The sequence below is a fragment of the Harpia harpyja genome, chromosome 5 (assembly GCF_026419915.1).
Source record: "Harpia harpyja isolate bHarHar1 chromosome 5, bHarHar1 primary haplotype, whole genome shotgun sequence".
Classification (NCBI taxonomy): domain Eukaryota; kingdom Metazoa; phylum Chordata; class Aves; order Accipitriformes; family Accipitridae; genus Harpia; species Harpia harpyja.
This window is the reverse complement of record NC_068944.1, coordinates 15,231,295-15,257,799: the sequence shown is the minus strand read 5'-3', so window position 1 is coordinate 15,257,799 and position 26,505 is coordinate 15,231,295. Positions and strand designations below refer to the sequence as shown.

Here is a 26,505-nt window from a genome sequence, read left to right as displayed (position 1 = left end):
GTGAATTAAAATACCATGATATTTTGGGGATATATTGGTAAAGATGATACAGAGAGGAAAAGATAATTGAATCTAAAAGGCTTTCCCAAATGTAGAAAAGTAAAGATAATATCATCTACATACTCAAGTTCTCAATAATTTTTTATTGTTAAACATACTGGCCTCCAAGAGGCTACATTATATAAATTGTAATTCTATGATGAAATGCTTCAACCCCAGAAAATCAATCTTTGCAAGAGGATACATATTCAGGAATCTTTAGGTAAAGGACTATGTTTCTACATCTCTGGAACTGGAAAATTATTTACATTTTTGGAACTGGACCATTAACTGGGTATTCATCCTAACATAACACTGAACACCTAAATGGGTCAGGAAGATAAAGACTGCTGATGATAAAACCCACAGCTGTAATATGAAGGCTAGATAACACTAAATGTTGAGATTCAGGAAGGGTATTTTTTTCAGGGAGATTATTCATGAGGGATGGATGCCATCTTAACATAGAAAAGCTATGTTTAGTGGCAGAGTAAGCTAATGGTGAGATGTACTAATGCTATAAAGATCTGATTTAGGTAGTGAAAGAAACGCCACTGCTGAACAAATTTTGAACACCATAAAGCACTACCACTGCCGACTCTCAAGCGAAAGGTGTGTTGGTAGGAAATAACAAGGTTTGCGGTATTTTTTAAGTTCACTGTATAAGTAACATTCTTTTGATGTGTTCATAGCAGGACAGTCCACTTGTGATGACTTGCTGAATTTTAGTGAAGTTTGCGTGTCTGCATGTGAGGGGGAAATCCTTACAGCAGCCATTCGAAGTACTCCTCTGTCCATTTGAATAAAACAAAAGTCAAAAAGATGACAAAAAAGTGAACTGAAGATAATTACAAAATCAATGAAAAAAGCCAAGTTGATCTACTTAAAAAAGAGAGAGAAAACCTCAACAAATAATCCCAAGAAAATATCCAGTTAATTTATTTTCTTTATATTTTTATTTACATGATTGCTTAATGATAAAAGCTATCACCATGCCTTTTTCTTCTATCTAAACCTTTTCTGTTCAGTGATCTTGACTATAAATATCTGATACTGATTAGGTCAATAAGGTATCAAAAATGTCCTTAAAATATTTTATAAATGCTTCCACTTTTATAATAGGAAGACAGTACTGGTTCTCTGTTCACATTTTGTTGATAATTAGTCTGTGCATTTACATCCAGTAATAATATGGAAGAAAGCATTTGAAAGACATGGAAGAAACTAATTCACAAAGGAAAGTAATAAATTACATTTGAGTCTCTAAGAATTTAATGTACTAATACTGCATAGTTGACTATGCTTATTTCTTTCAGTTTAGTTCTTGTCTTCCTGTTGAAGTCTCTGATTTTACTAGTTTCCAAAAAGTGGTATTATTTGCAGAAACCTGAAAGTTTCATCTTAATGAAAGAAAAATGAAAGCAGAAAGGCTTTAAAGTTCTCACACAAATCCATTACTGGGACGGGAAATGGACCTTTCCGTTTCAGAGCACAGCCATTCTCATACACCTATTATTTTTCCTGAATTATCCTTTTCCTGGTTCAACTCTACTTTTTCTGTCCATCATGTTGCTAAAAAAACCCTGTTGAAAGTCAGTTTAAGGAAATGAATGTTGCTGGATTTTTCCTTTTGCTGGCAGTGACTTACAGAGCTGTTTCCTAAACAATACCCTCAAATGCAGCCTGGATGTGAAAACTTCCTGCAGAGGCGGTTCACTTAAGGTTGAAGCTATCCTTAATTATGGGACATTGTCAGCTCAGACGTGTCTCCAGAAAGATCTGTAACTTTTATATGGCAAAGAAGCTTATGACTTTTAAAATGGCCTTCAAAATCCAGGGAGAAAGCTAGAGAGCAAACAATGCATCTTTAACCTTTTTTGTTGATGCATCCAGGACCTGACTCAGCCTACCTTTCTCGCAAAGAAAGTTATCTCATGCATCTTCTTTTTCTTAAGCCCTTTCTGTACCCCTTTATTGAGAAAAAGCTTGGTAACCAGCAAAGTGACAGTTAATCATTTTCTGATAATGCACATCTTTTTCCTACAAGATCAACTCAAGCAGCCAAAGCTATCTTAAATCTCCCTCCTACACACAAAAAACACAAAGAAAACCAAAACCAGAGGAAACCGCCCCAAACACCAAACACCAACCCCAAGTGTCCTCTAGTTAATAGTGATGATGCATAGAAGCAGAAAATCAGGTAGCTGCTTTGTTAGCTATTTCTAGTTTGAGGACTTCTGCATACTGCTTTTTCTGTTTGAAAAAAAAGATGGGGGGGGGGGGCACTGGGCCACAGAGATGGAAGCTGCTGGTGGTGCTGGGCTGGCTGCCCCAGCGGAGGCCGGCCTCTCCCCCGCCTCGTTGCTGAGACGAGCTGGGTACAGCCAGGCATCGAGATGGAGATGGTGGAGGAAGCCACGCGCTCGCCACACAGGCGCTGGCTGGAGGAGTCAGGAGGTGGGAGATGAGGTGGGATCCCAAAGCAGGTGAGACCCACGAGCTCAGTGTCAGGCTGCCTCGCAGGCTCGGTCGGCGGTGGCGGCGGGGGGCTGCTCACCCAGGCAGAGCGGAGAGGCGAACGCGGGGTTCAGGGCAAAAATGATTTTCAAACTCTTATTTAGTCTGTCACACCTACCGGGTTTGAGATCTGACTTTTTAAATGAAGAGTTGGCTCGTTCTGGGTCATTACTTGTGTTCCAAAGAAACGCAGCCAAGTACACCTAGGTCGTACCTTGGTACGGTGGCTTCAGGGAACTGGTTGTAAATGTTGTAAGAGGTACCAGCCTAACCCAACACCTTAACCTGCCCCTCAACAGACGCATACTTCAGAACAAACAAGCAACTTCTTCCCCTACAAGTACACTGCTTAAAGATACTCAAAATGTAACCCCAAAAAACATTTGCTAGCAAACTTTTGAACAAATAACAAACTGAACTCTCCCCACTCTAGGCGGGAAAATGACCTTGGAGGAGGGATTAAGAAGGACACAGAAACTATGTAAGAACAACTACCTCCTACCAAATCTTTAAATATGTAATGAAATGGAAGAATCAACAAAATCTAAAAACAAATTTAAAATTCTGTTCTATTGTAATGAATTAAGATAATATGTTGGGTTTGGGGTTAGCTTAGGTTTTTTACCTTTACACCCCCCATATACTGATACATAGCAATTCCTCAAGTAAAAATCCCTTTCCTGCTAAAATCTAGAACAGATGTTTCTTAAGCATGCCATTGCTTTGCAGAAGTTCATTTGCTTAGGCCCAACAAAACAGTAGAGCTTTTTCAAGAAAGGTATCAGAGTCAACTGTAAATTAATGGAACCAAGGAATATCTGCTGCAATCATTTGTTTTAGTAGAAATAGCATAATTGTACCATAAACTCCTGCCTGATACACTACAACATATTACATCTGGTTTATGCTAATGTAGTTCCAAAGAAATCAATGATATTTATACTGACATAAAGCAGCGGTGAGTCATATTCTCAATTAGTCTCTTCAGTTCAAGGAGGAATATCAGAGATTTTTCTTTATTTTCCAAAATTTAGCCTGTAACTGTGTTCACTGATTTCTAAGAACCTGAAAGTTTAATTACATCTATAGGGCTTTAGAGCACCCATTACAGAATCATCACAAGTTATTTTATGAGGATTTATTTTTTACATTGAATTATTGTGACTGCATAGATCTTTTGTTACATTAATGTGTTCATAACAAGAGGCACTGATCTCTGACAGATTTTTTTTTTTTTTTAAATTATGTGTGTGATCTGTAGGAATCATAAAATGCCTGTAAAGTAGCATATCTGCTCCAAAATGGCTTATCAACTATCCTAGCATATTGATCCTAACAACTGATCAATTGAAAATATTATGCTTTTATTTTTATGGTTGGGTTCAATTCCCTTTAGTTGAAATCATGTGTGAAGCCCCTGCCAGTTTGAAATATAACCCATTTTGAACCATACAAAGTTAAAAACTGCAGATATTTCTTTACTTACAATTATGTTTTTCTATTTTTAATGGAATTTTTGTTTCTTTTTGTTAATGTGAAAGCGATTTTTTTTTAAAAGGTAGCTATCTGAGTTTATGGTGTGCAAGTGTTCAAAGGCTTAACAGAATAATCTGATGCCTTAGACGGACAGGAATCTAAGCAGATAATCCGAGGTAAACCTTGCTAGGATAATTTTAAAGAGTTTATGGACTGAATTTAGGTTGATCAGAAATAACCAGAGACCCTGGTTTTGCAGACAATTCATTCTTAAAGATAAAATGGGAGAGGGCTCCTTATGCACACACATGGCTCTCACACATACAACTTCAGGTTTTTGGGTTATTCAAGCTAATAGCCTGGATCAAGAGCTCCTAGGTCAAAATTGCATTTATCAACTTCCTTGCAGTAGTGTTTGTATCCATTGTAAACTACATTTATTTTGCAACAGGAAATCTGGATATATAGCATTACTATTTTTTGTTTGATTATTTTTCAAAGCATAAAATGAAATATACATTGTATTGTTATAGCTGTGTTTTGCGCCTGGATTCCTGGGATTGAGAGCTTTGTGTGCTGTTTTTTGTTGTTTCTGTTGTAGATGATAGTAAATCATATTTCCTGGGTATTACGTTTCAGTCTCTGTGGGCTTTTCTTTTTTCACAACTGAATCAACTGTATTTTCTATTAAGCCTGAGATGAATACATATATGTCCCCTTTCCATTTAAGTAGAAATTCTATTGCTTAAAAAAACATATATATATATATATAAAAAATATACAGAATGTGGCAGCTGACTTAATTCATCAAATGGTGAATAAATTCTTCTGAGAACAAAGATACAGATTTCCTGTCATCCTGATATTAGCTATTCTTTGTATAGGACAGGTAGCATCAGTTCTCAGTTTGCTTTTCTGAAAAGATTTTGAGTGTTAATTACTTCTGCTATCAGAAATTTCTGACACATATGACCTCCTGCTGCATTTGAAAAAGACTGTCATGTTTGGTGTACTGATATATCCAATGAAAACCCTGAGAACTTAAATAAAACAAAACAAAATAAAACTTATCTTTAGCATTGTTACCTACCAAGCAAGGCATTGCCAGCGACTTCACCAAAACATAGATTTTACTTCTTCTGTGGGGGGATTTCTGTACAAAGACATTAACTGCTTTTGAACGTAACAATAACATGCACTGACTGCAAGAGAGAAAAGAAACACAAAAATCTACTCACTGCCCGGTGCGGCAGCCAGCCTGGCTCCACAGATGGGTGAGCTGCTCGCCGTTTGTCCAGGACAGAAGCTGGTGGTGGGCTGGTGCACCATTTTACTCTCTGCTGGTCAGCATCAGATTATCTGTAATTCTGAAATCGACTCTGCTAGTCCCTGTGAAATCAAAAGAAAAGATAGAAAAATTCTAACTAAAATAAAAAGAACTACTATCAGAGCATAGGAGAATGGCAGAATGAGGATATTTTAAGCAGAAGAAGTATAGAACTGGCAAAGTAGATCATCGTATATTCTCTTTATTTTCCATGGAAAAGATCAAGGGCTTTGTTGTGCATGCAACTTGTACCTCTACACTGCCATGGTTAGAGTAATGCCATCGTCCTTGGGCAGGTGCATTTGTACCAACACAAAATTCTGTTTATTCATCACACACTCTTTCACTCACCTATAAGAAGGTGAATATACACATGGAAGTCAACTTTATGTAATGTGTTTGTAAGAGAGTCACTAATAATATTGTTACACTGATATGAAAAAATCCCACCTTAAAGTACTGTAACTATGTTGGTATAAAAAGATCCAACATTAAAGTGGTTAGCACAAAATCCGCCAACTGATTGTTAAGTGCTTCGATTACAAGTCATAGGGTAAGGTTCTAGAACTACAGCAATGGAAAACACCTTAAATAGGTCATTGCTAAGTACAAAGAAAAAAAAAAGGAAAAGGAAGATCAATCAAATGAAATTCAAACAAAATATGATGGCACAGATAGCTGCTGTTTTCACACGTGTTTATAACTGTGGTCTTTTGAACTTATTTACCACAATATCAGCAATATCAGGCTATTTTATCTGTTACGCTATTTCTTTTTGTCTCTTTCTCTCCCCCTCCTTTTTTTTTTTTTTTCCTGTTCAGTTTTAGTTAGATTTCAAACCCTTGGTTTAGCACTTGCCACCTACCACTGTTTCCAGTTGGCCATTTTATCTCTAACGGAAAAGAAAATTATGCCAGCATGTTGGGGAGAAAGCACAGTATATTTTAGAGAGTCATATGAAAAAGTGCATAGGCCGTTAAGGATCTTTCTTCTGATATGTTATTGCAAATACACTCCCAGCACAGGATAAGGAGATTTATTACCATTAAGAGATGTTTCAGTTCAGAGGGAGAAGAAAATAATCCACCCTGAAGAGCTACATTCTGGGTGATTACATTTTGACCTCAATTCCTGCTATATTCCCTAGTGAATTTGTCCATACAATAATGTTTCCCCTGCTGGGACCTAGTCCAACGTCACATAAAGTTAGATTTTTCTATTGATTTTTATGGTCTTTGGCTTCTTAAAATTAGTTGTTACATCCATAACAATTTTTTTTCCACACTCATTGTTCTGTCATAAAATGTTTTTAAAAGCATACTGTATAAAACCCACAACGCTAAACTGCATGTTTAACCACATAGAGACTCTGAATAATGCTGAAGGAAGAATACAAATCCTTACAATCCATTGCTGTGCTACAATTTCTTCTCATTTTTATTCTTACAGGATGCAAACTTCCTGTTACTAAGAAAGTCAGCTTTAAAAACAATCTTCAAAGGCATTTTTGTGACTCCAGCCTCAGTCATATTGCCATTTAAAACTGCATAACAATAGTTGCTTTATTCAAATCGGGGTGGGGAGTTGCCCTGTTGATCTATGATAAATGCAATAAATGGAAACAATGGAATGGCAAATTACTGTCAACAAACACCCGAAGTGAGCAGAGCGCGCTTTTCTCCTAGAAATGTTAAATGCAAAAAATAGTAAGGAAAGATTTTCAGAAACCCTCATTAGTTTTACACTAATCACCAGTCACTTTCCAGTAAGTCTTGTTATTTTGGTCGCTGTTTGCTGACTTTGCCCCCGCCCCCAGCACAGGATGCAGACGGGGAGGGAGGGTGAGCCCTGAGCCGCAGAGGTGGCCGCAGACTTTGCAGCACCCCGAAACCTCAGAGCCCTCCCCGCTGGCTACTCCAGCTTCTGGCAACCTCCTGCCGAATGGCTCCATTCCTCCTCGTGTATTAATACACATTTTTTTTGTAGGGATGCTTTGCAAACCTTTAATTATTGCAGTCATTCCGGACAACACAAGACATTTTACTCAAGTGTAGCATTTTTATTAGGTCAGAAACCAGCATGCAGGTGAATTTAATATTCCTTTTTTAAACTTATTTTTAATGCTGGAAACTGTACATCTTGCAGGCACAAAGCAACCACACCAAAGGGTTTAAGGAACAGTTTCCTGAGCTGTGGATTAATGAGCAGCTGATGTCTTAATCTGTTTGCATAAACTAAAAATCACACCAGAAGTTTCAGAAAAATTGTGAATTTCAGTGACACTGCTTCTACCTGCAGGAGAAGCTTGTGTCAGCCCTCAAAACTTCGGGGTTATTTGCCATTTATGGAAAACTTTCAAATTGCAAAGAATCTAATCATAAAGGCACTAAAGCTTGTACGTAGTCTCAGGATTCACCGAATTGCAGGTTCAGGAAGACTGTGAAATTCAGATAAAGTAGCTTTAATTGGAAGCAACTCAAAGTTTTTATTCAGGTGCTGTTATTCAGCTCTAGAAGATGCCTTTCTGGAAAAGTCTCCTGATGGGCAAGAAAAACTCCAGCTGAGTAAGCCATGCTCCAGCTGCCACAGCGATGGGAAAAGGGCCCTCTGCAAATCCTCAATTACAGAGAGTCCTAGGATGAAAACCGAGAGAAAAGACAATTTCCCCCTTCCTGATTTGGTGAAATCCTCTTTTGAAGTAGAAGCACTTTGAGCTTTTCTACAACAGTCTAAATTTGGGTTTATGTGATGAGTACTGCTATTCTGATGCTAAGATGTTGTTTGCCATTGCCTCAGCTAGGAGTGCAGCATATTTGTCAACTCACCTAGATGTTGACAATTGTATTCTCTCAATAGAGCTTTTCAAGAGGGGTTTTTTTGTTGTTTTTTTCCTCCCCCCCTCAAAATTGTTCAGGGTTTGGTTTAGTGATTGGCACTAAGCCACACTAACTGGTTTTTGAAGTCAGTAGCAGCCTGTGATGCAGACCTAACACAGGAAATTAAACTGAGGAGACATTATCTTCTTGTTAAACTCAGTTAGCAGACCTCATCTAAACTGGCAAGTTTTTAATAACACACATTTATTACTCCTGGATCTAAAACAAGGACACAAGTGAGCCTTTAACTCCCAGAATGTGTAAGATACTGGGCTACAGGTAGTGAGGACATCCCCTCTCTCTCCTGTTCTGCTCTCTCTCCATGAAGCTCTGCACTGCTACTTAGGCTTATTGAAGGACAGAGAAGAGAAAGTATTTGGTTTTAAAAGACATTACTTGCTGCTGATAACCTCATATGTATTTCAACTCCAGGTCAGTCTTCTGAGAATATTCTCAATTAGGAAACATTTCTAAAACTGCCTTTTTAAAGAAAGATAGGCAACACCACTGAAAAATTGAAAGTCCCGTATATTACTGATTCTAGTGAACAAAATCTTGTATTATTTACATGAAGCACTGGGAATTGCCAGTGCAATTCTGATGGCTTCAAATGCTTCAAACATTCAACTCGCTAGCAGTGTTTCTTGTGTCATGCTACCCCACATTTCATGTTGTTTTTAGAAGCACATTTACTATGGAAAAAGAAGGAAAATAAAACATAAGTTTTACCTGCCAGTAAGAAGCAAAAGCTCTTACAGAAAGTACATATGGATAAGCATTGTTTCTGGGTCCAGATCTGCTCTTTATTGGCCATAAGAACCTGCTGCGACTTAATCAATCCTGCCTGGCTGATGAGAAATTTATTTCACACATGCATGAAAAAATAACCCTGTCCCCCCCCCCCCCCCAGTTTCCTATGAGTCTTTTTACTTTTAAAAATTACTTTTTTTGTCCTTGCTTCTTTTCTGCTGCTCTTGGCAAACATTAGGTCAAAGACAATGCTAAATTTCTGTTTTTAAACAGTAAAATTTAGCTAGAAATTATTTTACAGAAAGCAGTCATATAATATGCATGATTTGGGGTTGCTAACCTCAGGCTTCTCAAGACAGAGTATCAGCTTTGATACTAACAGTCAGAAATCCCCTTACAGAGTGATTCTTTTTAAAGCAGACACAGCTTGGCCAGCATTAATTGTGAAAGAAAGTACAGCAGATTTTCTTGACCCTCCTTCTTCTTTTCCAAAAATTCTGTCAGCTGAACCTGTATTGCACTAAAATTGTTCACAAATCAAAGAGAAAAAAAATCAGCTTCTACCTATCCTTGTCAGCAATGGACCAAGAACATTTAAGGCACACCTAAACCAGCCTTCCCCTCATTTTCAGAGAGAAGTGACAAACAAATTGGAACTTGGTTGCAGTTTTTCTTTCTTATCAATAAAGTTAGAAACTGCATTCAACCAGAGCTTTCCTGCTCTAAATAAAGTGAATCAGGAGTCTTTGACCACTGTGTCCTTTTAAGTGATGTGGGTGAATGCAGTCTCTCCTGTCACTTTGAAGTTAGGTTCAACTCTACGTCCTCACGGCTGGTGATCTCAGCCGTGCAAGACTTGGGCTGGTTCTCTCCCAGCATAACTTTACTGTGAAATAGCTATTGAGTTTTGAGGATATTGCTTATTTCAATTCTGAAAGTGGTTGGTTTGGGGGTTTTTTCCCACCATATCCCATAAAGTCTCGCAACATCCAAGCAAACAAAATACCACACGTGAGATAATAGAAGGCTATTTCTAATCAGCTACATGAGAATCCACATTTGGAAATGTTTTGTTTGCTACAAAATGCTTATTAAACAAGTATTTCAATACAAACAAAGAAATCTTGCTTGCAGGTTTAAAGCATTGCATTTGGTGGTATGTTTGGGTGAAGTGCTTAGAACATTGCGCCATTGTTTATATGCATAATTTAGCATTAATAAAATATTTTCCTGTGTGATAAATAACTGTCACAACTATTTATTTTGATAATTTCTTGCACTGGATTTGCACGGGAAGGAAGCAACGTTAGCAAAGTTTTCAGCTTTTTGCAGAGAAAAGCATGTTCTCTAGGTTGCAGGGCATCTCTCTGACAGGTTAGAAATACCAAAAGGGGCTTGTATGCACCAACCGTGCTTTGTAAAACCACAGACCAACAGATACCTGCTAGCTTGAAAATCATCAGTTGCATTGGGCAGCAATTACTGTTAACCTCTGAGATCTCAATAAAATCACGCAAATGTTGGTCTTACGTTGGGGAAAGTAGAAGAAACAACAGACGCTGCTTCAAAAAAATAAAAGAACAATAAAAAATTGTAATAATGCATGTACTTGTCAATAAAACAACAAGGAATATTGAAATGTGTTTGGTTCTGGTTTAATTTTAAAAAATCAACATTCTATTTCAGACTAGTTTGATAACAATGGCTGATAATTTAAATAGCATAATTGTTCATATTGAGAATTAGAAATGCCAAATCAAATTCAAGATTCATGTATTTAATAGAATCACTGGCCAGAAGAATTTATATTTTTAGTCTCTAAATAACGCATTATTAGATCTAAAAGGTAGATAATGGTGTATCAGTAATCCACAACAAAGGAAAAGAGAATAAAAGCAGAAAAACACTAGCATTGAAGTTACTCAAAATCTATTAGAATTGTCTGAAAAAACTATAAGCATCTTAAAAAATATAAAAAATAAAACCCATAAAAATGTAATATTAATCAAAATCTATTTATGAGTTTCTTGAGATTTCTTTATAGAGTAGATTATTTGTATTTTCAGCTGAAGTGGAAATGTAAAAATTTTGTGGAACAAAAAATGAACTTGTTTCCAAGCAGCTCTATCATGTATTTATTAAAAACCCATCTAACTCCAACTGCCTCCCAACATTTCCATTTTGAAAAAAAACTATAGAATCATATGCAAAAACCATACACAGTAGTGATTTCTGTTAAAATTACATTTCTGCTCAGCAAAGTCTTGCACACATATTCTAAACACTAAGGATCAAGATCTAAAAATGTAAAACTTCATCATCCTGTTGGCAAGCAATTAAGAAGCTGGAATGATGACATAACATCGGGACTGATCGTTCAGAGTTGGTCCGTGTGTTTACGAAGAACGAGAACATTTGTGAACCTGAGCACGTTTGTTTGCTGTAAATTCAATACAGACTGACTCTCTCCATTCTGGATGCAGGAAAGCAGGTGCTGTGAGAATCTCCTCTTCCAGTGAAAATGGGACCAGCTTTCACACTGTACCCTTTTTTTTCTTGAAAAGCTTGTGGTTGCTGAGATAGGATTGGCAGGGGGAACATGCAGCTGAATACTAAACTGAATTGTAAAACCCTCACTGTTATTCTTCAGCACCTAAAACACCAGTTATAAAATTAAGAGGTGCCCAAGAGCAGCTGGCACTGAGGCCAGAGGGCATCCATGGGGCCAAACCCTTCTGGGTTACACAGCAGGGAGACTAACCAGCTCCTGGGAATGCCCAGAGGCCACACAGGATTGCTGAATGAGGTCAGGTAATCACAGAACAAATGAGGAGGAGGTGATAAATGAAGAATGCACATCTTCCTACAGTGTGGCCTGGGAGCCAAAAGATGAGCTGGAAAGGACTGAGGTGTTGTGAAATTGTATTTAGCACAACTCACTCTCTTCTAAAGTAATGGTAGTATGACTGCTATCACAGTGGTGGAGCTGTAGATGATTACTCTAGGAGGCCATCTGGGGAAAAGATTTGAAGGGATCACATTTTTTATGACCAGAAGAAACCTCAAGTGGACTGTAGTGTGTCCCTAGACTCCCTAGAGGACAGCAATCTTCAGGTGTCTGCTAATCTTCCCCCCCCACCTCAGAAGACACTAAAACACTTCTCTGAAGGACAATCAGATTTGAGAAGCTGTCACAGTAGCTTCTAATTTAATGTGAAGGGAAATCCTTATATAAAGCTAGGCCAAAGTCTCAGTATAGAAAATTCCTCTCCCCAGTCTGGCCAGCACTGGTCCATCATTCTACTGAAGCCAGAAGCCTGTAATTGCTGTAATTTCCAAATTTGATATGGGGAGGAACCAATTAAAAAATCCACCAGGGTCTGTGTAGTTGGTATTACTGAGTGAGGAGAATCTGTAACTCCAAATTGCTGGAAAAGTAAAAAAAAATAGTGCCTTTCTCATAAGAAATCTTTTTCTGAGAATTTTCAAGTAGGCTTGAAAATCTGTTACTCAAAGGTTTGAAAACTTCATCAGCAAGTCATGACTTAATGTCTCTATTTGCATGAATGCACACATAATCAAAACTAAATGATTTAAGTTTAATCCACAGCTTTTTACCACAAGCAAAAATTATTTCTTTGAAAGTTTTGAACAAGCAATAGATGACACAGTCTTGAAAAATCGGAAAGCCTCATTTGTAGTGGATTTTATATACATACCTCTTGAATTTAAAATAACGTCTTTCTTGATTACAAACTTATCATAAAAGATAAAGCAACCAAGTAAGAGCATAATAGATCTGCAGTTAATGCAAATGGCAATTGTGTTCTCCTGGATAAGGATTTTTCAAGAGACTCCTAGCTTGCATGGCCATGCCTTTTATTAGAGAAACTAGATGCATGCTACATATTACCTTTTAAATTCTGCAGTGTATTCAAGGAATCCATCTCCACTTTAATCGCACTTTCCTCTGTAGGATAAATTATTTTACAGCTCTTAAAATTTGAAGGTATTTTAAGATTTAATTTTCTTTGAAAACCCAAACATGATAAATATCACATCCTTAAAAATAGATGCATCTCCAAACTTCTGAAATTAGGTTTAACTGTGAATGAGGTCTCAATATTTTAATTATCTTTCATGAAATCTATTAAGACTAAAGGTTATTGTGAGGCTATTTGTGCTAGTATAAGTGCCAGTGAACAGAAATTGTAAGGTCATTTATGTTTTATAACCCACCTCTTTATTAGCATGCAGGGAGACAGGATGCAGCCACTGTACCTCCCTGATTTTTGAGGGAAAAGGCAATGAAGAGTGCTGCCCTTTAAACAAATAAATGAACAAACAAACAAATAAATTCCTCTTTCCTTAATCCTGAAGGAGAAAAGTTTTAAGTATTCTGTGAAGACTTTGTACACAAAGCAAATATAGACATTTAATGTACGTGCCCTTAGAGGCTAAAAATTGTTTTGATTTTCCTGAGGAGCAACACCAAACAGAAGTATTTACTTAAGCCATGGCTACAGTTGCTTCCCACAATCGTAAAGTGTTACAAAATACTGAGAAAACAGCAGTTAGATCTATGCTCATTTGGGGATAAACACAGCACTCGCACTAAGGCTTACTGTAACAACAAATTTATTAGCAATTTATCTGGATTTTTCAATATGAATAATTTCTTCAAGAATTTGTACAGCTCAGTAAAATAGAAATGTTTACTAGAAAACAAGCATCCAGTTCTTCTATGTTTTTATTATATTGTACTTGCATTTTAATGAAGTAATTCAACTATGCAGCCCTATTTCACCTCACTAGATCCATGTGTATTTCTACACTTGGAAAGAGCTCTCGCCGTCCTTGCCGAGTGGTTACTTCCATTGGAATTAATTGGGCATGGGGTGCTCTCATTTTTTGTGTCTCTGAAAAAGAAAGCAAACTGGCAAACAATCTGCATTTTGACTTACAACCTGATTTATGAGAGAAATCATTGGGGTTGAGTGTGCTGAAACAAGTCTCTGAAGAGAACTGGCACTCACTAGCCTGAGGGGAAGAGACCCCCCCACCAAACCCAGACAGGCAAGTGTTCTCCTGCCCTGCAGCTTTCAGTTCTGCAATACTATGGGATGAGCAGGGACAGCATTTAACAACCATTTTGCAAGTTACAATAATTATGCAATGTATGAACTGGAAAAGTCAGGCTCTGGCAGTCTACCATTGCTTTTTGTTTGGTGGAGGAACGGGAGGTTAGCTGATAAATTACATTTCTAGTAATGATTTAGTCCAGCCACTATAAGCATCACACTTATGTCAGCTAAATAATATCACGTCACACATTACTTATAAGCATCACAAAACAAACCAAAAAATCCCCTCTGTCAGTGGAAAATACTTTCATCGCTTGATTAGGAAGAAAAGACTAATTACAGGTAGACATGCCCTTGCTACAACACTCTTCTAGAGATGCTACCCAAGTTTTGCTTTCTGTTTGCTCACTTTTATCTGTCCCTGACATAAACCAAAAACCTTCTGTGTTGAGGGAAATGTAAACACCCTGCCAGGTATTTCAGCAGCACGTTCAGCAGAACTGTCATGTGCTCAGGCATCAATGTATTTTTCTCTCAAACTCATTTAGCACAGAATACTGAAAAACTTATGACAATAGTTACATAGTAGCAGTTCAAAGAAAACACAAGCCTGGATAACAGACTGGATTTTTCCTCAAGGAAAAGATCTGAAGTGTTTATAAATTGGCAAACAACAGATTGCATCTCAAATTTTCTACAATGTTGTAACATAACTAACGAAAACTGATGCACATACCTCATATCCTGAATAAACTTCTATGTTAACATAACTGTCACCTGTAATATCAGCAACTGAAAGCTCTTTTTCAATTGTTAGCATCTTAAAAAAATGCAGCAGTTTGAACTGAAAACTCCTTCAAATCTAAAACACACACCTTGCTGTTCTATACCTAATAGGTATAACACGCCATTGATGTCAGATACAGAAAATCCTGTAGCAGATTAGAAAGTCCTGTTTTAAATTAAGTTAGTTAGCCAAGATCATTCTGATCTTTTCTATTCTTCCTGTCTAATGGTGCCTCACCTGGAGCACCAATTCTGATCCTTTCTATTCTTCCCGACTGATGGTGCAAACCTCTTGGCAGGAAAATGAACAACTGACCCGATACAGAGCGACTTAGTGGTCAAAGTGAGGAGGGGATACCTCCTCAAATGACCACCGAAGACCACCAGAGACCCCCGCACATGCGGAGGAGGCAACTGATGTGTTGTGGTTACGTAATCCTATGCATATGCATTCGATAGTTTGAATATGTATTAGGTAGGAGTAGTTTAATAAATTAGATGCAATTGCTGTATAAAAGGGACACACCTGATGAATCTGGTGTGCTTGATTTGTGGAAAGTCCACCGAGCATCCTGTGCAGAATAAAGCAATATCTCTCCTGAGTGTGTGAGATTGGTCTATTGCACACCGGGTAATGAATCCGCTTTTAGGACAACACCATGACTGCCAACTTTTTCAGTTCTTGAATCTAAGTATGCACTGTGCACATCTGCACTGCAACATTACAAATTACAATCCACTGACAACAAATGCTGATCCCAATTAAAAAACCCTTTATTAAGACCAATCCAAAACAGCAATTCTAATACTTTACAGTAAAATTTCAATGCATAATTTAAGAAAATTACTGATTTTTCACATCCTTTTCCTCTGTACATTCCTTCTTCTGTGTACATACTTTACATAGTAATATCATTATGATTTCCCATTGGGATTACAGTACAAATAGTTTGAACCACATTTAGTGCAATTTCTTTGGTTCAAAGTGATGAACTTCTTCCTCAAAGACTTCAAAAATTTCTTCCATAGCATATACGCTGCTGCCACAGATGTGTGAATTAGAAGTGTTTTCTTTAAATTTCAGGCTCCCATTGAATAAGCTGTCCAATTTCAACGTGAGAAGTCATCTGATGACCATTAAAAATCAAGAAGCTGCACTATATTCTCTAAGCATTTTAAATAGTAGGCATGTAGCTCATTTTCATCTGGCTGTGGAGTAGCTAAAAGGAAGAAAAAACAAGGTTTGAATTTCTAGTTGATTCTTAATACAAAATTACTTTTTCAAAGATTGTATCAAATGCCTTGCTAGAATTCATGCTATTTTATAATCTTAACCTCTATATTATGAGCAGCAAATCAAGTACTAATACTTTATGCTGAAAGTCTGTTTTGGTTTGTTTTTTTAAAAGGCTAGAATTTCGCAGCTTTCCAAGCCCCCAATTAGTTGTGACAAAAAAAGTGAAAACTGCCTTTCGACTATGCTATATTACAATGAGGTCGTACCTTGTTCTTCCCAAACTTCTCCTTGGGTAGGACAAAGTAGGAAATGTAAAATAACAATAGCCATGTTGAAAAATTCCCCCACTTGCACTCAGAAGAACAATCTATGATTGTAGACCAATTATCACCGTAAAGTGGTCAAAGCTTTACTAGGGTAGGCTAGTTGAGAACCTTAATGCAGCAAAATACAGATGACAACTTCACGTGACTGTAAACTGTAACAATTACAGTTGCGTAAAATCTTTCATACTCAGTATTTTAATATTTAAATATTTATTGAATTAAAAAAATCAATATTTCAGTCTAGGACTTTATGTTCTAAAGCAGTACATAAATAAATGGGGATTAATGTTATGAGGTGCTAGTCTGTAAAAGCTACATATTTCTACCTTGTTGATTCAACATAGCGTTTTGAAGTGTCTCTGATCAGTGGTAGTTACGCTATAAAGAACAATACAAACTTATCTATTTATGAGCACAGTATATGAAATGTTGCATTATGTTTAATGATTGACTTAGTAAACAATGTGTTTGAAACAACAGTACATTGACAAAATCAATGGATTTGGGTGACAGTACAGGAAGAACTATCGTGAGATATTCTAGCAAAAATACATCTCCTCCTTACTAGGATACTGACAATGTTCAATGTAGGCAGAAATTTTGTGGCAATTCTGTTGTGCAAAATACTATGGGAACCCAGTATTATAAGCCCTCCCAGTTGATAAACCTATTTGAGTATATCTATAGAGCAATTAAAATCAGTAGGAAAACTCATCAGCTTAAAATGAGACATTTGCATGTTTTTGCAAGATCAGAGTCTTGATGTGACTAACAACCAGTAAACCCATTATTAGGTACTGAAGCTGCAGCTACAGACCAGTGTCTGAACACCTTTCAAAATGAATGCTCTTGAGCTGAAGATAGCAACCCATCATACAAAAGCTAATCAAGCAATAGTTATGTTCAGTTACTTGAGCAAAAAACTCAAGCATTCAGAAAGTCAGCTCACCCATGGCACAGTATTTCAAGACTGGCACAGTGATCTGTTCTGATCCCTTCTCTATGTGGTTGAACACAGTGAAGTTGAGCACTGTTAAGCAGAGACAGTGCTAAATGAACAATTTTTCTTATCACTAAATTTAAGAATTAACACAGAAGTGTTCTGTGCAAAGAAAGCACCTTGCTGCAAGCATGATCAGACCTATTCTTACAAACTAACCTTAGCAATTACCTGAGGGCTTATTTATAATTTGTTAACCAAGAGGCATTTTTCTATATCTGTATTTGTCAGATGCTTAACCATAAACCATATTACTACTCATGATTTTAGAGACAAAAGTATCCTTTCAAAAACTTACAATACATTGATTGAAATGTATTAATGAACTACTTGATGGAATAAATACAGAATTGGCGTTAGTTGGAAATAAGACTTACTTTTCTTCACTAAAGCATAAGCCTCATCAATTCTTCTCCTTATCGATGGATTCTTCAAAGTCACTTTTGCCTGTAGCACACATGAACACACAAAATACAATGACTTGGCTTTCTTCTCCGCATTTTCACACTTTAACAGCAAAGTTTAGAAAATGACAGTAATTCAGCAGAACATGAGATGCAGGAATTTTAGAATTAGCATATGACTATCATCACACAGATTGCATTTATATAAGCAATCACAAATCACAGAGGACAAGCTGCTTCCTTACCATGTTGTTTAACCTCCTAGCCTGAACAGCTATGCGATTAAAATAATAAAATGGAGCTGCTACTGTAAACTTTATTTACTTAAAGGTTACTGTATTGCTTACAGCACAATGAAAGTAACATTACAATTTTTTCAAGTATTTCTCAAATACTGACCTTTTGATAGTTGTGAAGCAAAGCCCAAAGTGAAGCCGCTCCTATTCTCTGAACAGCACAGCTGTCACTTTCCAAACAGGCAGACAGTACTGCAATTGCTTTATCTAATGAGAAAAAAATAAAATGCATCTAGAAAATATCATCAAAAGCACACAAATATATTTACATGTCTCAGTATTTTGATGCTTGGAGTACACTTATTTCTATGGCAAGTATTGGTATGGCAGAGGAATTACAGAAACTATTATCAGGTTAATTGAATATAAATATGATCATGAAATCGGCAGACTACATTGAAAGAAGTGTTAAAAAGAACATAGCAAAACAAAAACAAGCAATGCTAAAAAATTAAGCCATCAGTAATAAAGCATGCACGTTATATACAGTTATCAGCTATGCAAAGGGACCGAGTAAGCCATGAAACTGTTTTATAACTCCCAGTAGCCACAATTAGAGCCACATCAGGATGGAAATTAAGGCATTTCTATTTTCCTCTAGTACTTATTACATAGATGATTTGTAACCAATGAGAAATATTTGCCACCCCACTGTAGGTGCCTTAATTTCCTAGCCTTGCTCTGAAGCCATACTCTTGAAGTTTGCTTGTTCACTTCATAATAAAAATTCACAGATTATGTAACTGAAAAATGTATGCTTAATTAAAGCAGCAAATCAGCACCTTAAGAAAAAATTAAAACCATGGACACTATGGAAAACCTGCTAAGAATTTGTAACAAAGACAGGAGCATTCTCTCTGCAATTAAATGGGGGAAAGAAACATGCCTTTTACAAACAACCGAGAAAAAAGTTCTGTGCATGTTATTACATGAAATATATATGCCATGATCATAATTTTATCATTATCATAAACATTGTCTGCATGTGACAGAACACAAAATAGTTTGTCTCAACATCCATGACTTGCAGGAGCTAATAAGATTTTGTCCAACTGAAAGATAGGAACTTCAGTTATTTCAAACTGACTGACACAAAGAATCCTTCAAACCCCCCTGAAAAACTAGCTGTTTGAGAAAACTGCAAAAATCCTTTCATTCATAATGTGTTACTACATTCAAATGATCAGTCTCACAATAAATCTTGATTTTTTTTTTCTTTTCCTTTTGCTGTTTATTATTATTTTAATTGCTTTTCTGCCAAAACTTATGTTCTAAAATTACTTCTACGAAAATAATTTTTATAAAATGCTTTTCTAAATAACAATATTGAGTTCTTGGTCAGTAATCCAAATTGCAATGAAAATATGGTATTCTGGAAGACAATATTCTCAGAGTAAAATAGCTTGTATACCCTTTAGATACTTACCATTAGCTAATATCTTTGGTTTATTAGTTGCACTAAAACATATGTTATGTAGAATAAGAAGTGCTAGATGTTGGCTGCTCTTGTGTTTGTATTTACACATTTCCACGATCCTATCTAAAAACCCATTTATTTTCATGATCATCTGCTGTCCATCTTCTCCAAAAGATATGTTCAGTAGCAGCTTTAGCCAAAGAGCAGACACATTACCAGGATTTTTATGACTTCCTTTTGGTAATGAAAGAGACAAAAAGTTCTGCAGGAAGTTACTCTGTCAGAAGGAGGAAAAAGTATGTTAGAATTTAAAGTATTCCATGGTTTGTTCACTGCTGTTTCACCTTCCAATCTGCATACTTGACCAAAAACTAGTATTAATGTTTCATTTACATATTTCAGGGAACCCATTATTAGTCAAAGATTTTTGAAAGAATTATGTATGAAAAAGGATCCACATCTTGGTTAAAAAGTTAATACGGTAAAATACATCATCTTCTGTAATATTTATGCAGTGTAGATACATAAAAGTTGACCCAACACAATATATTTATTTAAATAGAGTAAGGATCGTTCAATATACAAATTAAAAAGGGAAAAGACAGTACTTACATTCATGTAATAAGACAGGATTTCTACCTAACAGCTAATTACTGACATGTAGGACGTCTTCTCTAAAACTGTTAGTTTTATAAAGATAATGTTTCATACAGTATACGTAATGATTTATACAATGTTTAATTTCTTCTTTACTCACATGCAGTTTGTTCTACTGTATGCTCACTGTCATGATCCACTAGTGATTGCTATCAATATATGGGTATTAAAAATTTTACACCCCACTGAAACTGAGAGGTTACAAAAAGCTCTAGCAAAAATTGTGTAGTTCCATATGCTGTTTCTGTCCAGACTATGCATATGACCAAATTACTCAATGCTGCACTTAGGGAACAGTAACACAACTAACTGAGAAGACACAACGGTTTTGATTCCTACAGAAGCATCTCTATATGATCACAGGACACTCCATATTGAAATATGAGGGTTTAATAAAAAGGAAAATGCATCCATCACATTGCTAAAAATCAAGAATAATATTTACTTACCTTCTGAATAATGCCTTTACAGTCATGAGACAGTGCAAGGTTAGAAAGAAGACAAAAGACCACCTGCTGAATTGGGCCATTATCATTTGACACTTGGGAAGCTAATTTCAAGATGTTATGCATTAATGAATTGCCAGCTGCACTTCGTGCAGACAGAAGTGATGTTTGTCCACCACTGGCCCAACAAAGTGAAGCACAACCTTAAAGAAATGAAGTGTTTACCATATGAGAAATGCACATATACATTTAAAAAAAAAAAATCTATAGAAAGAGCAGTCTAACAGTTCAAAGATTGAGATAGGACTTTTGAAAGGATTGGGTTTTGGTTTTCTTTGAACCACAGTGCAGTCAATAGGACATGTTTTAAATAGAAACGTGCCTGAATGTGGCAGTTTACTGGAATAGGCATCTACTGTTCGATTGTTCTAGAATCCAAGAGGTGAATCTGCTGTTAAAGAGAAACCATTGCTCCGTCACAGTCTCCTTAAAAAATGGAACATTCTATCTAAGGCATTATACAATTATTTGGCATCAGAATCTGAGGGTACCCTCTGAAACTGGTTCAGAAAAAGAGGTCTTTAAACATCTGAGAGGTTTAGTAAGTTTCTTCAACTATTTTTCTGAGAAATAAAAGTGCTGTCTGCATCTGTCATTACCATTTACCACAGTAGCATGCAAAATCCTATGCTAGAGCTACAAGCTCAAATTAATACAGTGGCAGGGAACTACTAAGTTACTACCATGATGTCTGTGCACAAATATGCATATATACCTTTTTATTTAGTGGCATTTGCCATCTACAACAATGGTTCACTTCTTACATGGCAAAAGTAAATAAAAATGAGACAGTTTTTAACTGTTACAAACATCTACATGCATTTCTTTGTCTGATGATGCTAAGGGAAAGTGGTTAACCAGTTCAGAGTAGGTAAGTTTGGGTCACCTCATAAGCCAACTATTCTGAACAGAAAGAAAAAACATGATTAATCTAAAACCACTTGCCCTTATTAGCAAGGAAAATAAAAATGCAGCCTAGAGTCACTCAGTTAAGAAACAAGAAAGACTATCAGAACTTCAGCTTCATTCCCAGTACATCTCAGGACATTACATTTTAATTTCATATCCTATGGTTGACTAATACATATTTGACCTTTCTTCAGTCCATATTAAAAAAATGTCCATATGAAAAAAAAAAAGCATCGCAAGCTTATTTAAGGTCTAGAGACATTAACTTAAAAAGAGGGTAAAAAAGCTCAGAGACTGTTCAGTTAGTATATTTTAATGATGCTAACTCTTTTATGGTATCTCAACAGGGAGAAATCAACAGATACTTATATGTCTCTTCAAGCCATTAGCAAATCATTATCTGAGTCAGTAACCAGGATTTGGAATGAGACAAATTCATACTAGAAAAAAGAACAGGCTTCTAGTAGTGGGGATAATTACTCATCAATGGAAATAAAAGGTTTCATCAAATGAAGAAGAGAATACTCACGAAAAATATACAAATACAAGCTACCGAGCCCAATGCATAAATAAATGGAAGAAATTTAATACAGAATTAAATTAGATTATTGACTATTTCAAAACCAGAATGTTCTCAATAAGGGCTGAAGTACAAACCGTATAAAGTACTGATACACTGTTCTCTGTGAGAGAATTCCTAGAGTAGTATTTCTACATTATAATATTCAGTTTGGCAGGACTTTCAGTGTAACCTTCAAACATAATGGTTTGAATTAAATGCTATTTAATCCTTTAATACAATTGTACTCTGGCTAAACCCGACAGACTGAAACAGGATCTGAACAAAAGTCTTGAATGTATTAAAATCAAAACTCTTGATAGACCTTGATGGACCAGTGCTTTCACACTTTCCTCTTGTGGAATTAGCAAGCATTCTTTTCCCTTTATTATGCTTTTCTGTCTTAATTATTCTAGTTAAATACTTTGGTGTATTACATCATAGAGTAACGCTCATACCTGCAGGATAGTTTGCAGTGTAGACACAAAGCAAATGCAGAGCTATTTGCATTGAGGAGTTGTCTGTTAAAAACCACGGCCATAGTGAATGCAGAACAGGAACAAGATGAGCTTTGAGTGCTGCCATCTACAAGAAGATGAGGAAGAATTTAAACTACTATACTATTAAATACTTTGAAAAGGAAGTATAAATAGAGGGAGAAAAGCATATTTTTATCTTATTGTTTCCCTTTAGTTTGCTGTAAAAGATTGTATGGAGAGAACTGACACCCTCATTTCAACACTAATGAAATTAACTCTACCCCAGTCAAAACCAGCATACACATTTTAATTACTGAGACACATACAAACAAAAGTAAACATTTATTCATTCTAAACTGTGATTGTTCAAGAGCTCTGAAGTTTTGTTCTACTCCAATTAAACTAATTATTGGAACTCAAAAAGCATGGAAGTGGAAGAGTGCAGCTCTACAGAGCAAATGACAGAAAACTTCAGTTATCAACAGCAATCTCCTTCTCTCCTCCAAGCAACTGTCTCTTCAGACCCCTGATCAAAACAAGAAATATATTCCACAATAATCTTATCTGAGATTATGGCACAACCAAGTTATGGGGACCTTAGGGATAACCAGATGTCTTATTCAGACCCATAATTTACATGGTGTTCTGTATACAAAAAGGATGCTAACACACCCCCTCAATAGGGGCACTTCTGGAAGGTCTGGAAATCTTGTGGTTCCATCAATGCATTTGCTAAAAGTAGCACAAGTTGTGTCACAATGCCAAGACAAATTGAACTGTGAAAGAGAAAATGGAAATAAATGTGTGAAAATGTCATGGTTTAACCCCAGCTGGCAACTAAGCACCACACAGCCACTCGCTCACTCCTCCCCCCGCAGTGGGATGGGGGAGAGAATTGGAAAAAAAGTAAAACTTAGTAGTTGACATATGAACAGTTTAATAATTAAAATAAAATAAAAATAATAATAATAAAGAAAAGGGAGACAACCCAAAAAAAAAGAGGAATAAAACCCAAGAAAGACAAGTGATGCACAATGCAATTGCTCACCACCTGCTGATCGATGCCCAGCCAGTACCCAAGCGGTAATCAGCCCACCCAGCCAACTGCCCCCAGTTTATATACTGAGCATGACGTTCTACAGTATGGAATAATCCTTTGGCTAGTTGGCATCAGCTGTCCTGGCCATGCTCCCTCCCAGCTTCTTGTGCACCTCCTCACTGGCAGAGCATGGGAAACGGAAAAATCCTTCCTTGACTTGGGATAAGCGCTACTTAGGAACAACTAAAACATCAGTGTGTTATCAACATTATTCTCATACTAAATCCAAAACACACTGTACCACCTACTAGGAAGAAAGTTAACTCTATCCCAGCTGAAACCAGGACAGAAAGGTATCAGCAATAAGAAAGAGGAAGAGTAGTCAATACAGGAAAGAATGAAAAAAAAAAAAAAAAAAAAGTAATGTAGTATTTTCCCCATGGAAAAACCAGGTAGGTAGAAGAACTGAAGTAGAAAAGAAATTGAAAAGCACAGAGAAAAACACAAAGAATGTGAAATGAAAAGAAGAAATTCAAAACAAGATTCTGAGCAAGAAAAATGATGAAAAAAAAAAAAAATCAAGATGAAAACAGAATTGTGCCTTGCAGGATTAGCGTAATTTAACTCAAAGAAAAATTATTATTTACGTTTGGGTTTTGGTTGGTTTTTTTTTTCCTTTTTTGTCTTTCAGAAAGGGAAAGGGAAAAAGGAGAGAGGAATAAGGAGAGGAAACTACTTTTCAAGATGCAAAGTGTATCTCTTATGCGCCTTTCTTGTGTACCCACGCTTTTCTCCACTTCCATTTTTCACGTTATATGCTTTGAAAATTGGAATTATTGATTTAAGCAAAGCAGAAGTGGATATAAAGGATGATACCCATCTGAAACCTTTGGGAGATGATGTTTCAATGTGAACACTGAGTTCCTAACACATGTATGACATATTCTTAGGAGGTGGGAATAATAATGAAATTTGAAGTACTTCTTGCCATTAATATCAAGCTTAAATTTAGCCAGCTTGAAAATAATTTCAAAGTAGAAAAAAAATTATGATCTTCATTCACTAACTAATGTGCTCACATTATTTCAGTATAAGAATACTTACTTTGCATTCGTCATTTTGAAAGAGACAGTTTCTGAGGAGCTGCATAGAACACCTTAACTGCTTGATAAGGTTATCCTCCTATCCAGAGAAAAATATTTGAAGATCATCAACATAAGACCAGAATTAATTTTGTACAAGGCGGAAAGAGATTTCAAAGGAGAGGCGCAAATCTAAGGCATCAACATTTGGGTCACATCTCTTCAGCAGAGTTTCCTTCTGATCTCAGGTAGGATTCATCTCAGCTAGCTTTGAACATGTATACTAAAGACATTTGTAACAAGTTACTTGGAGTCATCCTCATCTCTCTTCATAAACCACAGATACTATTTCTAGGGGCACTGATCTGGCTAAATGCAGAGATCTGTAATGGAAAACTCCATTTCTCTTACCGCTAATGAAGAATTGGTGGGAACACTTTCTGGGTATTTGGTCCATCCTAAAGCAGACATCTAAAACAAGTCAAATGAATCACTCCCTAGAAGCACCTATTTTTCTTCCTTGGATAAAAACTAGGATAAAGTAGCTCTGTCTTGCAGATCTCTACATTTGGTCAGACCAATTCATCCTTGTATTCCCAGTGTCTTAGTTCCCTATCCTTAATAAAAGAAATAGTTTCCAACCTGATAAGAATATTACAAAGATAAATACAGACCTTTGGACTGTGAGGTACTAGACTGAGATTCAAGTATACAAGTAAACAAAAAATCTACCTTCATGACAGTGCTGTAACAGTAGAAGGCTAATGATGGCTGACCTAATTTCTATAAGGTTGACGTACTAAGCCAATTCTGAAAGATGATCAAATGTCAATAAGCTTGTTCACAACAGGAGACTATTTCTGTTTTATCAAGCATAAAGGAACAAAAATGTAAAATAGGATTCATGGTTAATCTCAGAAAAGGTGAAGCAACAATGCTTGCTTATAAATCATATCATGTACAGTTGATGACATTTAAGAGATGAAATAAAAGTCTATCTCAAAAAAGTTAATGGAAGCCATGTGCAGTAGATGAAAAAGAAACATACAAGTCATCATTACAAATGCATTTTATGACTGGTTTGTCTCGTTTTTAGCTAAAAGACATTCCTTCAAGAATTTCCATATGTATTAATTTAATAAATACAAATTGCACTAAATCCTATAAAATGCCACAAGCTACAACTTATACTTAATGTGTAAACTTCTAGGAGGTTGAAAAAGTTATAGATTGTGTTGATGGCACTGTTTGTATTTATTTATTTTAGGATATCTTGATTTTTACTAAGATCCTATTTTGAGGGGTTTTTTTTGAAATCTTGGCTGTTTGTAAATACTTTCCATACCCTTTCTTAGCATCATAGTAATAACTGTGAAAGAAAAGGAATATCAGGTAAAATACTTCAGTTGCCCTGAGAATGAAGCTAGGTCAAACACATTCTTCCCAACAGTTAAAAGGAAAGAAAGAGAAAAAGAAAAGAAGCTCTGATAACTTCCTTTTGAGAGCTGTGCTTTGAAGTAGGCTGAGGGGCAGTTTTGTGAATGATCAGCTAAATCTGACTATGAAAATGATGTCTCAGTTTCCCTCACGTGAAACTAGATTGCTTGTTGTTATGCATCGCATATGATGAACAGCATGCTGACATACGATGTAGCAACCTACAGTCCCAGGTCAGCAGGGAAATCTGCCACAAAGTCTTTTGCAAGTCTCTTTCAAAGAATTCTTAATTAAACATAAAC

General features: G+C 36.3%; 2 protein-coding genes across 6 annotated transcripts in view; both read right to left on the bottom strand.

Annotated features, from left to right (window-relative positions):
• The window catches only part of CD226 (CD226 molecule), a 47,489-nt gene extending 41,952 nt beyond the window's left edge, over positions 1 to 5,537 (bottom strand). The window contains exon 1 of the mRNA XM_052787232.1: positions 5,271 to 5,537. Within this exon, the coding sequence (XP_052643192.1) occupies positions 5,271 to 5,361 (91 nt within the window). The 5' untranslated portion in view covers positions 5,362 to 5,537. The remainder of the gene's footprint in view (positions 1 to 5,270) is intronic.
• Positions 5,538 to 15,605: 10,068 nt separating this feature from the next.
• The window catches only part of RTTN (rotatin), a 94,224-nt gene continuing 83,324 nt past the window's right edge, over positions 15,606 to 26,505 (bottom strand). For 3 of the 5 annotated variants that reach the window (XM_052787771.1, XM_052787773.1, XM_052787776.1), the window contains 7 exons: positions 24,789 to 24,866; positions 22,625 to 22,751; positions 20,642 to 20,841; positions 19,545 to 19,812; positions 18,222 to 18,325; positions 17,796 to 17,865; positions 15,606 to 16,075 (listed from right to left, as the gene is read on the bottom strand). In XM_052787771.1, the coding sequence (XP_052643731.1) occupies positions 15,993 to 16,075; positions 17,796 to 17,865; positions 18,222 to 18,325; positions 19,545 to 19,812; positions 20,642 to 20,841; positions 22,625 to 22,751; positions 24,789 to 24,866 (930 nt within the window). In that variant the 3' untranslated portion in view covers positions 15,606 to 15,992. Of the gene's footprint in view, positions 16,076 to 17,795; positions 17,866 to 18,221; positions 18,326 to 19,544; positions 19,813 to 20,641; positions 20,842 to 22,624; positions 22,752 to 24,788; positions 24,867 to 26,505 lie in introns of those variants that run through there. The other 2 variants (XM_052787772.1, XM_052787775.1) reach the window with 2 other exon arrangements.